Below are 16,549 nucleotides of genomic sequence, written 5' to 3'. Positions count from 1 at the left end.
TTCTCTTGTGACTCGATGACATCTTTGCTGCATGTTTTGGTTAAAAATTCTTAATGGTTGTTTTAAACAGGCCCCTATTCACCATGTTGAAAACATCTGTCCATCTATTTGTACCAGAGTCAAACCCAGAACAACAGGAGACGCCCGAAGATGTTTGGCAATAAATGTTTGAACAGGTTTCTGAATGTTTGGTAAACTCGCTACTGTAAAAATGCTATTGAACTGGTAATCACAGCAGCTAACTTGAGGATGAAATGAAAGTGACTTTAGTGCAGTTTATTGACAGCTACGCTACATATCTGTGGTGCAGTTAACGGTCACGATTGAAGATGTATATCCGATGTGGCTTCACTAGTGCTCTCGTTACGTGTGTACAGAGGAAGGAAGGGGCAGTCTGAAGCTGCGTAGGCACAGAGCGTAGGGGCGGTTTTATGTTCAAAATAAAGTATCTACGTAACACAAATTTGTAACGGCGCGCTGAATGACGCATTTTTAGTCTCAGGCCACTCATAACAAACTGACTGCATGAACTTTCATCAGTTTTTCTGAGCTGGGAGACATGCCACACGCCCTGCTAAATATAGAACAAACTCAAAAGTGAGAATAGCATGCTATGTTCCCTTTAAAGTCAGTTGTAACAGTATTATTACTTGCATACTGTGATGCAATTCCTGCTGAGTCACAAGGGATTATCAGTATGACAGACTGATAATCATAACAATAAGATAAGCAGTTTGATTATTTCTATGCTTATTCGATATTTATTTCTTATTTACTATGGTTACTGATGTGTGAGGACAAGCTGTGCAGCTAGCACCATCTGTGTAAGGGCAAATGGTGCCACTAGTACAGTTACTCCTATGATTAGGACAACTACCATTGCTTAAGTACCTGTTTCCGTGGACGTGGGAGGCACAAAAGGCGTAGCTGTAGTGTAGCAGCGTAGGGTCCACTAGAGCATTTTTTTCTGCATAATCCATCAAATCCTTCAGGTAGCTCAGGTGGCGGTGGCAGCCTCGAACGCCGTAGCGAGCGCAGTACTCATCCAGGACGAACACCTGACCGGGACTGAACCAGCCCTAAAGACAAAACACACGTCACCAGACATATCATACAGTTTGTCACAATTATGTCAGACTGATGTTGGTCTAGCTTTCACTCCTGTTTGCCTCTGTAAAGTCATCATTTAGATACATTTTGACTTCAGTCCATCCATTTAGGTGGTCAATCCAAGTCTCATCCATTAAGTTGAATCATGTCTTCATTTCCTTTTTCACATACAATGGTTTCATGTGGAATGCCAATTTTAGTCTGGCATTTAAAGCAGTAAATTATAACAATGCTAACATGCTTACTGTAAAGTAGCCCTTCCTGAAGTGATGGGCAGCAGAATCTGCAGTTGTTGTTTTTTTTAGTGTGTGTAACCCTAACCCTGTCTTTTCATAGACTGTGTTCTTAGTTGTAGGAGAGGGACAGTAACATTAAGCATACAATTTGCACTAAAAAGACTGAAATCCACTTTTTACCCACTTAAGTTAGTCCAACTCATGCTGCTAAAACACTGTGCGGGCTTCATCTTATTTTTCTACAGTTCGTTCAACACCTTTTCAAGAGTCTTTAAAAGGCCAGTTTAGAGCAACAATCAGTTTCAGTGTATGGGCATATCAGTATTGCTTTATACCATGTGAAGCAATCCCTCAAGTAGAAAGTCCAGTGACTTGGTAAATATGAGAGCAGTTTGTTCCAAACTTTAGTGGCGGCTGAACGACTACTTCACCTGCTATACCACGGTAGATGTTAACATACTCCAACCAATTTCAGTTTCAATGTGGCTTGAGAAACTCAATAAAAATCCTCAATACCTTACCACAAGTAAACAGAGTGAAAGTGTAAAGGTTAACCCTTCCACTTTAAGAATTTAAAAAGCAAAAAGCAGAAAGGTGCAGAGCGACTGGAACATCCTGAGATGTTCATTAGTTCATTCATCCTGCGTGTAATCACTAAATTAGGCATGAAACTTATGACGCTAATTAAGATTCCTCATGGAAGGAACATTAACAAATTAGCACCTCCACCGAGCTGACGCCGCACACATACGTACACACAAACACACAGAGCTCCTCCTGCCTGACAGCCGTGGCTCTCTGCCCAGCGACAGACGACCCAGGAGAAAAGACGAGCAGCGGAGTAACTATTTCACCTTCAGAACAGTTTGTAGCTGTGCCGTATTATCTGCCATTTGAACCCTGAAAGACATACCGAAGGTTTAGAGAGGAGATTTTTACACACTAGATTCCCTATTCTCTACAAATTGTTAAGAGATTTTTATTTTTTTTCAATCAACCATTTTATCTAAAGAATTAAGCAGAAATATCCCAACGTCATATTTCCAAGTCTCCTCCATCTTGTAAAAGAGTAAATATTTTTTGTCTGATAAGCTACAGATGTAAGGATCAGATGTGAAATAGGATAAAAGAAAAAGAAAAGATAATTCTGAAATACGAATTACAGAATCCCAAGTCTAATTCTGCCTTGATGATTGGAATTACTCTTGTGACCAAACTGAAAGAACCAAATAATTGTTGTGAGACTCGCTGTGTTAAGAAGTGTCTGACAATTGTACTGCTGAATTGAAAGAAAAATTAAGAATTGCAATATGAAAATTAGGGAAACTCATGCAAAGTTAGATCGAATAATAATGACAGTGATTTTGTCTTTCCAGAGGCTGTTTATTATTAATTCAAAGTAATTTATTTGCAGTTACAAAACGAGGAAATGATTTTTGTTGCAATAAAATAATATTATTTCCAGTATTTTATTTAGAGTTCCACTGACATGCTGCTTCCTGTCCGGGTTAACTGGACCTGGCAGATTCCTCCCCTGCAGGCCTTTTACTGTCTCCCCCCCCCCACTCCCCCTCCAGTCCTCAGTTTGTTTGTCGTCTTCTCTAGTTTCTTTCTTCATTTTCCACTCCGTCTGTGTACTTGAGCTATTAATATCACACCACAGAGAGAGAGAGGGGCCTGGCGACGGGCGTGAAGCGACAAGATGTTCCTCTGTGACAAACAGATGGCGCACTCCAGTCTTGGCGCTGACCGCTCAATTAGCAGCTAACGAGCCGACTGCCTCGTTAGCGGCGTCAGCCACGGCTGCACGTCCCTGTGTCAGAGCGCCAGCGTCCGCCGGCCCCCCTCTAAGGAACGACACGACCCAAGACAAGTCAAAGCAGCGTGGCGGCTCAGAAGCAGCGAACACTTCGGCTAGTCGCCTCTCGTCACCTGACTCGAAAAGTAGAGAATGGGATGCTGAGGATTCTTCACATTTTAACTCATGGTTTCTTTGACATTTTTTGGTCCATGAAGGCATTTCTGGCCCAAGAATTCTTGTGACCTCAACAGACAGAGTTGTCACTTTGTCAAATGACCTTTATATGACATATATAGTGTTTTTGATAGCATGGAGAGAGCTTTTCTTCAAAAATATCACTTTCCTTGTCTCACTGGAAACCCACGATATAGCCAGACGTCAGTTACATGCAAGCAGTACTACAGCAATTGATCTGTTCAGTCCACGTTTACTGTGACCTCTGGAAATGATGGCATGTGTCTGTTAGCAGCATTCTGGGGCTGAAAAGCAAGCAGCTGGACAGAAAAAATTCAGTGGGCACGAGCAGTCATTTTGTCTCGGCAATAATAGAAAAAGAAATCATCAGTTTTTATACACCGATTCACTGATTTTATCAATTTTCCACACTGCTACTGAGGATGAAATCAGAAAGCTCACGGTGACAGTCTGATCCACCAGGACAGACATGAATAGAAAGTCCAGTGAGTCAGTGAGGTTTGATACAATTTGATAGGATGGATGTTTTCCAAGAGATAGTCAAAAGCAATGTCTCAGAAAGCTGTCAAGTGAAGGGGCCATGCTGGGGCCCAAGTCTCAAGGTTAAGACTCCCCAGTGCATTTTTATAGAGCCATTTAATCTTTTAGATTGAAGAATGACAATTAAACAAATGTCATCATACTGTGTAATTTGATTCGTGTCTAATTTCGTTCCTTTATTTACACATTGTAATACTGCAGAGGATAATGCAGGATTTACAAAGATTTGAGCTCAGAGATTTATTTCTTTAATCTGTGCTTCAGTGTTTTACTATTAACAATATTATCTGACAATACTGTGTCATCTGGAACAGCAACAGTGAACATGTCAGCTGCTTAGTTACGAGACACTGCAGATTATCCACGTCAAAGCATCACAATTACAAGGTTTGTCCACCAGAGAGCTCTAGATGGTAAAAGCACATATCTCTCTGAACATTCTGCTTTTTGGCTTTATTCCTTGGAGGTTGGCAGTTCATTTCTCCATGTGAACACTGCAGCACAATCTGGAGCCTTTCTCCCTCTTCATCTGCAGAATCCTCTAATTAGCACAAATGTAACTAAATCACTGGGAAGCTTCAGCTTTAAAAGAGCGGGGGTCTGAACCGTGCGTATGCATAGACCTGGGTAATTATATTAGAGTCTATAATAGTAGACGCACCACAGGAAGTTAATTTGGCAGCAGGGCACTAAGGCGGGGCTGAAGGGAGGCGAGGACACCTGCGTCCACGTCCTCCGAAAGTAAAGGTGGAGACACAAGACAAAGACGTCTCAAGGTCTCAAAAGTGAAGGCTGACAAGGAATCAAAGTGGGTCAAAGTCTTGTGGATTAAAGGTAAATGCTGGTCTTCAGATGTTGTCCAGTTCAGTGCTCATTCTCTATGACACCATGACCCTTTTCCTTCTGCCTCAACGAGTTTAGGAAGGGTGGGGGTCCTGGGATGACCACAAGCTGCTGACGGTCCTTGGCTTCCAATAATGCTCATGAATATGTGTTTCTATCTTTATAAAGCACAGTTGTGTTTATATGAAGAAAGAAGGCATGTCACATGCACTGAAAACTAATAGCAACTAGGATATACAAAGTCTGTGTTATAATAACTTGGAGCAGTGGGCTACCACCTGTGTTGGGGGAGCAGTTTGGGGGTTCGGTTAGGATCTTGCTGAAGGCACCTCAAGGCACGGACATGATTGTGATTAACACGTTACCAGAAGGATAGAAGCAGGGAGCTGTTCTGCTCTGATGCTTAAAAAATGCAGTGCCTATAGTGTATCCCTCCATCTCTGGATAGTCCTGGCTTGTATCAACAGTTACAAACATACAGAGAAATGTCATTAAGGTAAAGTACATGTTGTATCTACATAGCCCAGTTCAAATACTTCCAATTACCAACCTCTCCAAGACCAGTGAGACATCCATGTCTGCCCTTCGTCCCTTCTCGTTTCACTTTAACAAGGAAACGCCGCAACTATGATGGACCATGTCTGTCGTACAGTAATTCAAAGCAGAGTTTCTTTTTTACCTGGTGCGTCAGAAACATTTTCTTGGATGCTTTCTGAGTTTTTAGGCCATAGACTGCCCCATACAGCTAACTGCTGTAGCCTACTCTGTCACTTTTTCTACTGGTGTTTGCCTCTCTGGAAGGTTACATGGTTCTAAGTGAATCCATGAATTCCATGGTATTCTTAGGGCATTACAAATTACTCAGCACTGTGTTTGATAAAACTAAAGATTAGACTAAAGAGCGTCTTAACGGTTCCCTCCAGCTCCAGCTGCTTTTGTTGTTTTATGACAGTACTGTTTTGGGTCTAAATACGACATAAGGCAGAATGAGTTTTGGTTTCAATGTCATCTTTTGCTCAACTGAAAGTTACGGTTGTGCGATATGAACCTCATTTGTTTCTCTTCTGTTGTTTCCATAACTGTTACTAGAGAGACTTAACTTCTCGAAATTTGTTGACTAGGATATTCTGATCCCATTGATTGTAGACTGTCTTTTTACACCATTGCATTAGTTTTTAACAATACCTCACCAGTGTAACCACCTACAAGTTTTCCAAAAATAAGTAAATAAAAGTAAGAAAAGAAAAACAATTAGCCTAAACTCAATTCTCCACCAGCACCTTCACTGGGATATTTAACCCCTCAGTGAGTGGGAACCACACTGATCCAGTTAGCAAGACTCTGGGCCCCAGCTACAAACCAAATTTCTGCCTAATTACTGTTGTTGTTGTTGGGTTCAACTCTTTGTGAATAAAATATGACCCAGCCCATGACATGAATCCAAGCCACTTCTCAACAGATGTCCCCCACGCCGAGGCACTGGCCTTTTCTCAGAGTGTTTGGTGAAAAGGGGCTCAGGTTGGAACACAAAGCCCTTGAGTTTTCACAAAAGGCTGAGAAGAGAAGAGCTAGAGGGGTGGTGTGAATGGATTGGTCTAATTGCAGAGCTGGAAGGAGTCCTGGTGAGGCAGGTAGCGAAATGAAAGAAGCACAGATGTCACAGTGGTGAACATGTCATCATTCTGCTGCTTTGAAAAGACGGGAAGACAACGCAAAACATGTCAGGATGAGGCAGCTAGTCAAGGGTCATCTTAGTTTGGGATTTTTGGGTTTTTTGTTTCTGATGATGGACTATACTCCATTATGTGTTTTTAATTCTTACAAGAATGATACTAGGTACTACATACTGACTCCCAGAAATCCCAGAAAATTATGTGACAAAATCAAGGTAGTGTAAGGTGGACTTCTTTTGAGTAAGTATAGTAAATCTATAAACAAACCTCAGACACTCAATGATTTTAATGTAGGGCTCCAGCTTTCTCTGGGCTCCAGGACAAAGTGAGTCTCAACTTCTTGACAGCAACTCCAAGCCTTCAACCATGTCTGAGTAAAAGCACAGCACCCTTCCTTGACCACACTAAAATCACCCTGCTTGTTTTTACTGATGAAAAACACTCACTTGATTTTGAACTGGATGCCATAAAAGGCATTTACAGAATAGTAAATGTTCATCGTATCTGCAGTTTGGGGGTTAGTGGGGTTTTTGCTTAGTTGCACACAACACAAAACTTAATTTCTTCCCCCCGCCCACACACTTATTTAGGCTTCACCCCCCTCCTCCCCGCTTCTCCTCCATTGAGTCAGCGCAGCAGTAGTCCATGAGGGTCATGTTCCTATTTGGAAAGTATTGATTAGAGCGTTTATCCCCTCAATCAGTGTGAGAGAGCCCCCCAGGCTTCACACACACACGCACACGCACACACACACAGAAAGAGACTGAGAGCTCCTCTATCTCTTTCACATCTTCAAACTATCTGTTAACAAGTTTTGTTTCTTGAGGGTTTCTTTTTTTTACTATAGTTATTCTTAATCTCCTACTTTGAGCTGAAGAAACCAGAAATATATTCACGTATGAGAAGCTGGAATCATCACAGTTTTGTAACTTTTGGTTTAAATAGGACACTTTCTACAATCCGTATAATATGTGTAAATCATTAACTTTGTGAAGCTCACCGAGCATGCATGACTGAGGTTGTAACCTGTGATTTGCAGTTTTGTTTCATTGGAAGTAAAAACGACAATGTGTTTTTCTCTCTCTGACTTACTGTATTTCATAATTCACACAAGTGTCTCTTATCCACGGTGCCCAGTGTTCACTTTGGTCTATATAGGTGGAAAATTATCCATTGCCCATTATCTCTCATCTACACATTTATAACTCAATTAAACTTTCTAACTTGCTTTATGAATGAAAAAGTGTTTTAAGTGATGAATAGTAGAAACCACTTCAACTACTTGGTGAAGACTGATCAAATTAATCATTAAAAAATGAAGAACTATATATACTATTTCCATGATTTACCTAATGGTTCAAAGTTTGTTGATTTCTCATACTTTCTGATTGAGACTGAATGTGTAGATTTAAACTGTGTGTAAAACTTTTTCATATAGAAAAGTTACAAGAATCTCCAGATAATATACAGATTCTATTATATTAGCAAATAATCAGAAAAAAATAACACATTAAAACCTGAAACCAGTCAATGTTTTCCTTGTGCCAATCTTGTGGACTTTCATCAAAATAAACTTGTATCAAGTTACTACATATTCCCAAATGGCATGACACAATGCTGACCGAGGCTATGAAAAACAAATGAAATTATACAGCTGTGGCTCAGTATGCAGTGCGGGTTCGATCCACAGTGGACCAAAGGATCCTTGCGCAAGACACTGATCCCAGAGTTGCTCTGGTGTGTCTGGCGTCGGTGAAGGAGTAGGTAGACGCGTCATTGTGAATGTACAGCATTTGTGTACCAATAGAAAAGTACTATATAAATAGAAGACCATTTACCAAATTAATTGTGGTTACCGCATAATGAACTGTGTGTCTGTGGCAACATTCCCACACAAAACCACAAGCTATGCACAGTTAGTGTTCAATCAGCTGGCATTTATCTTTCTGACTCACCTGTGCGTGAAGAAAACATTACTACAGTGAAAGAAATATGCTAATGTTACAGGAGCATTTTTAAACCAACAGATACACTTCTTTCCTGCTGAACAGCAATGTGTTGAAATTTTAAATCTCAAAGATCTTCGACGAAGATAATGAAAGAGAAACTGAGAACATCAGTCACACCCACATGTTTAGAATGACCTCTTTGAAGCAAAGTGGAGAATCAGTGATCCTCAGTGATCCTTTGATGACATTAATCATGTCATCAAAGGATCCTTATTAACATACCAGGCAGGAGAAGGAGTCGCTCATCCGGTGCTCCAGAGTACTTTTCTGTAAAATGGTAAACAGGGCGGCATGGTCAAAGCGACATGGAGCTGCAGAGATTAATTCCTCCACTCCCTGACGTTGAGTTGGATCCAGACCTGAATGGTAAACACAGAAAGGGAGGAAAAAGATTTAAAATTTCACAAGCAAACAAAAAAAATGGTCACAGATAGATGAAAACATTACCTGTAGATGTATTTGAGATTACCCATTCCAAACAGCAGGATAGTTACAATGCATTTGAGGTTAGGGAAGCGTGGTCGCTGGTATGAAAGTCAGATGTGTGACAACCTCATTCAGTGACATTAACTTTCTGTCTCAATACATGAAGGACACACACTGGCATTCATCACTGTTAATGGATATAAATGGGACTTAAAAAAAAAATGAGCTGCAAAATTCTCCGATATTAACCTCAGGATGCTGCCCAGAGTCAAGCAATTTAGTAAAGGTTGTTTAATAGGCAGCTTAGAGCATTTCTACTGAGTTCATTTTGAACTAATTCATTCTCATATTAACCACTTAAGACTGTCTGTACTGAATTTGCAGTTTTAAGTTGTTTGTACACACTGAGCAGCATATTAGCAGGGCAGCACCTCTGTTTCTCCACGTGCGTCTACACAGAAGGAATCTAAGTAACATACGGGAATAATACCTTATTTATTAGCCCATTCCAAACATTTAAAGCTGCTGAACGCATAGCAAATGAACAGAGCTGAATCAAGACACTTATCCCTGTTGTATGTTAGCGGGTATGTCAAATAGAATGAAACCATGATCGAGTTTATGGTGATAGAGGACAGCCATTGCAAAAAGTAGGGATGAAAGATGTTGTGCTGCAAAATAACGGAATGACTGCACAAATGTCTTTGCATGATCCAGTCAGCTCAACCACACCTAAAGAGGTGATATATAAATGTGTTTAGATTCACAATTATTCACGCCTCTTTTTGAGCTCAACAGTGAGCTGAAGTGTAAACACACACACACACACAAACACACAGACCGAACTACATTGGCAGTGTCAGTTCTCAGTACTGTGGCTAATGGTTCCCACCTCGGTTGGCTACAGATCGTCTGTGAAGCTGTCAGTACTCACAGCCGACACAAAACACAACATGTGAGCAAAACACTGGAAGTTGCTCACAGTGGAAGCAACACCCAGGAGATGGCAACTCATCACTAATTCAAATGCAGCAGAAGAACAGGCTTTGTGTCCACATGAAGAGAAAAGCCTTCTTACTTCGCCACAAAAGTTTATATCTTGAGTAGTTTTACTTTAAACATCACTTAAAACAAAGTTAATGGTTCAGACACACATCAAAACTATCAGGCATAACATTATGACCACCTTCCTAATATTGTGTTGGTCCTCCTTTTGCTGTCAAAACAGCCCTGACCTGGCGAGGCATGGACTCACACTGAAGGTGTGCTGTTGCAAGGTGGGGTCTCCACAGATTGGACCTGTTTGTCCAGCATGTCCCAAAGATGCTCGATTGGATTGACATCTGGGGAATCTGGAGGCCAAGTCAACACCTCATGATCGTTTTGGTGCTCCTCAAACCATTCAAAGTAACGTCCACATGAATGGCAGAACATTGCCCAACAGCATCACACTGCGTTCGTCGGCCTGCCTTCTTCCCATAGTGCATCCTGGTGCCATGTGTTCCCCAGGTAAGCAACACCCACTCACCCAGCCATCAGAAAACAAGATTCATCAGACCAGGCCACCTTCTTCCTTTGCTCCGTGGTCCAGTTCTGATGCTCAGGTACCCATTATTGGCGCTTTTGTCTGTGGACAGGGGTCAGCCTGGGCACCCTGACTGGACTGCAGCTATGTAGCCCCATACTCAACAAACTGTAATGTACTGTGTGTTCTGACACCTTTCTATCAGAACCAGCATTAAAGTCTTCAGCAATTTGAGCTACAGTAGCTCGTTTGTTGAATCGGACCACATGGGGCAGCATTCACTCCCCACGTGCATCCCACTGCTGTTCCTTCCTTGGGCCACTTTTGATAGATAGTGACCACTTCAGACTGGGAACACCCCACAAGAACTGCAGTTTTGGAGATGCTCTAACCCAGTCGTCTAACATTTGGCCCTTGTCAAACTTGCTCAAATCCTTACGCTTCCCCATTCTTCCTGCTTCAAATACATTAACTTATTTCCTATTATATCCCACTCACTGACGAGTGCTGTGATAAAGAGATAATCAACACATCTACCCATTCACTCAAACAAGCACACACACATTCACACACCTGTGCCAAGGACTGGCGTTCAGTTTCTTGCTCATGTGGCATGTTCTGGGGATCAAACCACTAACATTCCGGTCCGTTAACAACCCGCTCTACCTACCCAGCCACAGCCACCTCACGTAAGTACATATACTTGGCCAATAAAGCAGATTTACATTTACAATAATCTTAGAACACAGTCAATTTTCTTGCCTTTAAAGGATCCAACCAATTGGACTTTGGAGAAAAAATGAGAAAAAATAGCAATTATCATCAGATTAGCAAAACTGAATCAATTAAAATAGCACCGGCACTTATTCAAACTTTTTCTTGCTTGGACATGCAGCGCCTGGAGCTGCAGATGATAACAAGGCTTGGGGGTCATGGACAGAAGAATCAACAGAAAAGAGGAGAATAAAAGAAGCAGAAGAGGCATGGGGCATCCCTGCCTGAGCAAACCTGGGTTCATTTCCAGTCCTTTCAGGCCTTTCTGTTAATGGGCCCACCAAATGAAAAGCCTAACACTCTCCACTCTGCCTTTATTGTGTGAGTACATTTCGGGTTGGGAAGTTTCTGTGCGTGACACATGGTCCCACAAAAGACCACGGCGAGCTAAAGAATGCTGGTGCTGTTCCAACGCCCGCAACGCCTGCGGCCTCACACCCGAGACGAGCATTAGAGATCGCTTTTTATTAACGCTGCCATTTTGTTTTTGTCTGGATGCAGAGAAGCCCGCGAGGACTCTTAGACATTTGTGCTTCACCCCCCCTCCTCCCCGCTTTCTTTGTCTCTTTTGTCCAAAAGAGAAAAAAAAGACAGCAAAAGTGAAATCTCCACAATCAACTTCCAATCGACGCTGCTCTGCTTTTCTTCCCGTATTCTTTTCTTCGGACTCTCCCACTTTCCCCTCTCCGACTGCCCTTTGGCTCCTGTGGCCTGCTTTCCCTGTGTCTAATTCCGATGTAGGTCATTTTACATTCGTTACCTCCAAAACACGGGATTGTCCATAATGTAATTTAGAGAAAGGACAGAGAGCAAAAGAGGCGACTCTAAAGAAAACGAGACAAAGAGATATAGATTAGTGCTGATAATAAGAGGAGGGGGGAGGAGGGAAAGTATTGATTGCAGGACAGACGGCAGAAGAGTGATGTTGATCCGTGTCAAGTCCAACTTTCAGCTATTATCTGCAGGGTGTGTGTATGTGTGGGAGGGGTTTGGGGGTGTGCGTCTATGTGGTAGTGGTGGGTGGGTGGGTGGGGGTGATATGGATGGAGAAAGAAAGAAAATATGAACGACTATCGTTGGACAGGAACACACACACAATCCTTAAAATTGGTCACTGGTGGTGACACCAAATAGAAAAACTACAGAAGAACAGATGGTGTATCTGTTTACCAACAAACTATTGTGGTTTAGTTAACAATAAGTGACACAAGTAGTTTGTCAGAAGCAACCAAGAATGTAACAGTGGATAATGTGCTGCATTGTTTGCGGTTGAACACTCCTCCATAGATACAAAATATGACTTGAATGACTAGGATTGGAAAATGAAGGCTATGAATCATATCAAAAAGGCATTATAACTTTACCATAAACTACACACTGCCATAAGTAATCAAAGCTCCACATTGATTTCTTTACTGAAGCCCTTCATAAACATCTGGGCATGTTCTCTTGATAAAAGTGAAACTGTTTAAAAGATCTAGTTCAGATATTTCAAAATATGATTGGCAAAACTATGAAACCCTTTCCATGTGGGAGGTCCCTGTACGAGGCCCAGTCTGTATTGGTCCAGCTCACCTGCCTGTGGCACATTCATTGAAAAGTCTGCCTATGCTACTATGCGACATAAATGCATACAACACTGCTGTGTTACATTTTTCATACATCAGATTCATAGAACATTCAGTAACATCAGTGTTCAGTGACCTATTGGTATATGGTTGTTATTTAGTTTCTTATTTACTTTTTGTAAAAGAAATTAACAAGAAATGCCCAGGGAATCTTCTTTATGGATACAGATATCTTACTCAGGTTAAAAAGAAGAAAATAAACCAGGAATGTTATTTGCCCTGCCCGAAGCACCTATAAGACTTTTGACAAGTGGTTTAAAGTCTTAGTTGTAGAACAAGTAGTCCTTCTGCATAGATTAATTTAAGGCTTTTTAAAGATCTGTGGGCACCGTCATGAAAACTTCTCTACTGGTTATACATAAGTGTTATATGTAACCATACACATCTCCAACATCAGAGCAGAGACTGATGATTCAAGCCACAACAATGATGGCTTACATATTTACTAAATTGGAATGTTTCCCTCTTTTATCTAAGGTTTAAATGATAGTTTAAATATATTATTACGATGCATAAAAAAAATCTTTCAGACCTCTGTAGCTTTCTTTGTCATCTCTACTGCAGCCTTGAGGTCCCAGACCTTATTAATCTGCAACTGTCTGAAGTCAGGTCGAGTTGAGGGTAATATAGACAGCAAGTTTTAACAAGAATGCACTGAATAATAAAATCTACTGGATCAGTTCTGATCATTCTTCAAAGCCCTGTTCATCTTAAGTCTGATCTGTAAAATACTAAAATGTAAAATATGGTTAAGCCCTGCGATGGACTGGCGACCTGTCCAGGGTGTACCCCGCCTCTCGCCCGATGACAGCTGGGATAGGCTCCAGCAGACCCCCGCGACCCTTAACAGGAATAAGTGGGTATAGAAGATGAATGAATGAATGAATGAAATATGGTTATCAACATGTACTTTGTCTGTATCTTGGCATCATATTTACACCATCCTATGACGATATTTGAGTGTTGAGGATTGTGTGCATGTGTGAGATGAGGTGGGATGGCAGGAGTAGTTTTCTCCGCTCGATCTCTCCATATCCATCTGGCCTGGCTCCGTTGGTATTGTCACGGTAACAGTCACATCTATGTGACATCCTGCTTTGAAAGGTGGTGGCGGCTGCTGATGGCAGGTTATTGATGCAGACGAAGAGGAGGACGCCGAAAAACGTTTCAGATTCAGGTGCACAAGGCGGAGAGATGTGACATGATCTGCCTGTCGGAGCGGAGCAGCGCTGATGATGTCAGGGCAAGCTGAGATGAAGATGCAGACGGACAAGTCCATCAGCCTCCGTCTGGCTGAGCGAGGCCTCTCGCCATGCAGAGCTCAAACAGACAAACTCAACACTGGGAAAAGTTTGAAAGGAGCACACGAACGCATCCTCAGCTGTTCCGCTGCATTTGAGGGAGCTGTTGGAGACCTGGGAGGTTAAAATGAATGGACATTTTGGACGTCTGTCCCCATTGTCAAACTGACCACCTGATTTTCCAAAAACACAAATGACAGGTGTAAACATGTCTGAAAACACCTTCAGAAATCTGTCTCATCCCCCAACAGACGCATCTGTTCGTACAGAGGATAGAAGTCAGTGTCTGTGTGTTAGAGATGCACAGCCAAACATTCTAACCTCCAGCTTCTGATGAATTCCACTCGTCTGGACTTGATTTGTGAGTTGTTTGAATGCTGGTGCATTTCATTAAATCATCTATTTGAAATGATGTCTGCTGGAGTTTCTTTAGCACATTTATTCTTAACTGTCCTTTTCTATAGTTTTCACGTCAAAGGCAAGAACATCCTGAAGGCCAGCTGCTTAAATCTGCTCACAAAGCAGCAAGCTGTCTCCTGAGCCTACATCAAGTCGAAGGCCTGTTTTCTACAGAATCAAAAGGGTTTTTCTTCTTGATAATCCGCCACTTTTCATCTTTATTTTCCTTTCACTGAGCTTCCCTTTTTTTCGAGTAATGTCATCTAACCCTCTCACTGAAAATAGAATGTGCAGAACATGATTTATTTATTTTTTCTATTCTATTTGAGTGAGGCGACCACATAATTGTATATTTTTAACTGGCTTTGTATTTTACTCAAAGACAATTGCCATATATTCATGTTTGTGGGGAGCCAACAGGAAGGCGGCTCAGCTAACTGAGAGGGAGGGGGGCTTATACCTAAGCAACCAGTATCAGGTTTTCCTTACAGCATTCATAGTCACATATTAAATATTTGTGAGCAGTCAAGTGCCTACTTATATGATGATACATTTCTGGTCATTTTAACATCGCATGTTAAAGCTGCAAGTGTGTGGAGTTTCATCGCAGCACGCTGGGCTTAATTAAAACTTCTTATTCTTACAAATAAAAAAAAAAAACTGTACATGCCACAATCAATCAGAGACTTGTTGAAACAAATAATGTCAACCATACAGTAAAGTAACGATGAGATGACAGTAAAGCCACCCACCTAAAAGCTGAGAGGAGCAATTTAACTAATTGTTTTCATAAAACTATATGTCTCTGAATCCAAATAATATACAATATATTCAATATTTATCATGCCAGGTATGGAATAGTTCTCTTGTTGATATGTAGAACATCTGTCATAACTTTGCAGAGAGTACAAGATATTCACACTCATATATTATATTCATAAAGTTCAACCTCTTCATTGTTGATTAAGGCTTAACCAACCCATAGGGACACTGCTGTCAACCTCTGATGAATCAAGTGTGTTGTAAAAGTACAGTGTGTTTACATTTTTCCAACATGAGACTATCAACCATAATAGTCTACTTATAAGGTTGAGACTGCAAGTTTGTATACTGGGACAAAACCAATAACACATGACCTTTCCTCAGGCACCACCCTTACAAGCACCCCTACAGGTTTACCTTACATTCAGAATGGACCAAAAAGTAGAAAAGTTGTCTTTTCTACTACAGCATGAATGTCGAAACAGTGACAGAAATATATCATATATTTCTGTATAATGAACGAGAGGGAAAAACACTTCTAGCATCCCAAGTTATTCCCTTCTCCCGTTATCTTGCTATATTTGTACAATTCATGATGGTAATTACTATTCATACAATATCCACTGAATGTTCAAATGTTTATTGATGTCTTTGGGATGATGCACTGTTCCACAAAATGAGAGAAACAGTGAGTGAAAAAACGATGAATTTAGACACACCTTATTTTGTGAATGTGATATGAAGAGATGCCAACCTGCCCAAGTAGGGAACACACGCAGTGTTTAGTCCTTCTGGATAATCTTTTTGTGGCTCACACATGTATTACAGGGCAATGTCACAGCAATTGAATGTCAACTTAAATTCAGCACAAAATGGCTTATGAATTGATGCTGATGGAATTTCTAACTATGCCAGTCTCAGAGAAACAGATGTCTTCAGATTTTCAAGCTATATCTACATTGAGAAACTTGCCTTTAAAACATACTGTTAAATGGTTAAAAAAAATAAATAAATAATGATCAAGTGCAGCTTTGTCTTTATACTAAAACAAAAAACCAACCAATCGGTTCCTGCTTGTAAATAAAACCTCACTTCAGCGTGGGGACATTGTTGGACATCAGCATCAACAAAAATACTAGCTGATCACTGAAAGCAGAATTTATGGCTTTACAGAAGAGGATCCATTCAGTAGAGTGACAACAATAACCGTCAGCAGCCTGGTATGTGTGAGCCTCTGACATGACTTTCACGTGAAAACAGCTTCATTATTAGCTCTCACATGCAGATCGATACAATCTGACAATGCTGCCCGCTCGCTTCCAAAGAC

At 41.1% G+C, this 16,549-nt stretch overlaps 1 protein-coding gene across 1 annotated transcript in view; it reads right to left on the bottom strand.

Moving 5' to 3' along the window:
- cadps2 (Ca++-dependent secretion activator 2) overlaps positions 1 to 16,549 on the bottom strand; it is a 184,383-nt gene that overhangs the window by 58,737 nt on the left and 109,097 nt on the right. Inside the window, exons 12-13 of the mRNA XM_084555350.1 lie at positions 8,630 to 8,766; positions 892 to 1,079 (exon numbers count right to left, since the gene is read on the bottom strand). Of these exons, the coding sequence (XP_084411476.1) occupies positions 892 to 1,079; positions 8,630 to 8,766 (325 nt within the window). The remainder of the gene's footprint in view (positions 1 to 891; positions 1,080 to 8,629; positions 8,767 to 16,549) is intronic.

Source organism: Chelon labrosus (assembly GCF_963514085.1).
Source record: "Chelon labrosus genome assembly, chromosome: 11".
Lineage (NCBI taxonomy): Eukaryota > Metazoa > Chordata > Actinopteri > Mugiliformes > Mugilidae > Chelon > Chelon labrosus.
The sequence above is the reverse complement of the archived record's forward strand: the minus strand, read 5'-3'. Positions and strand labels throughout refer to the sequence as shown.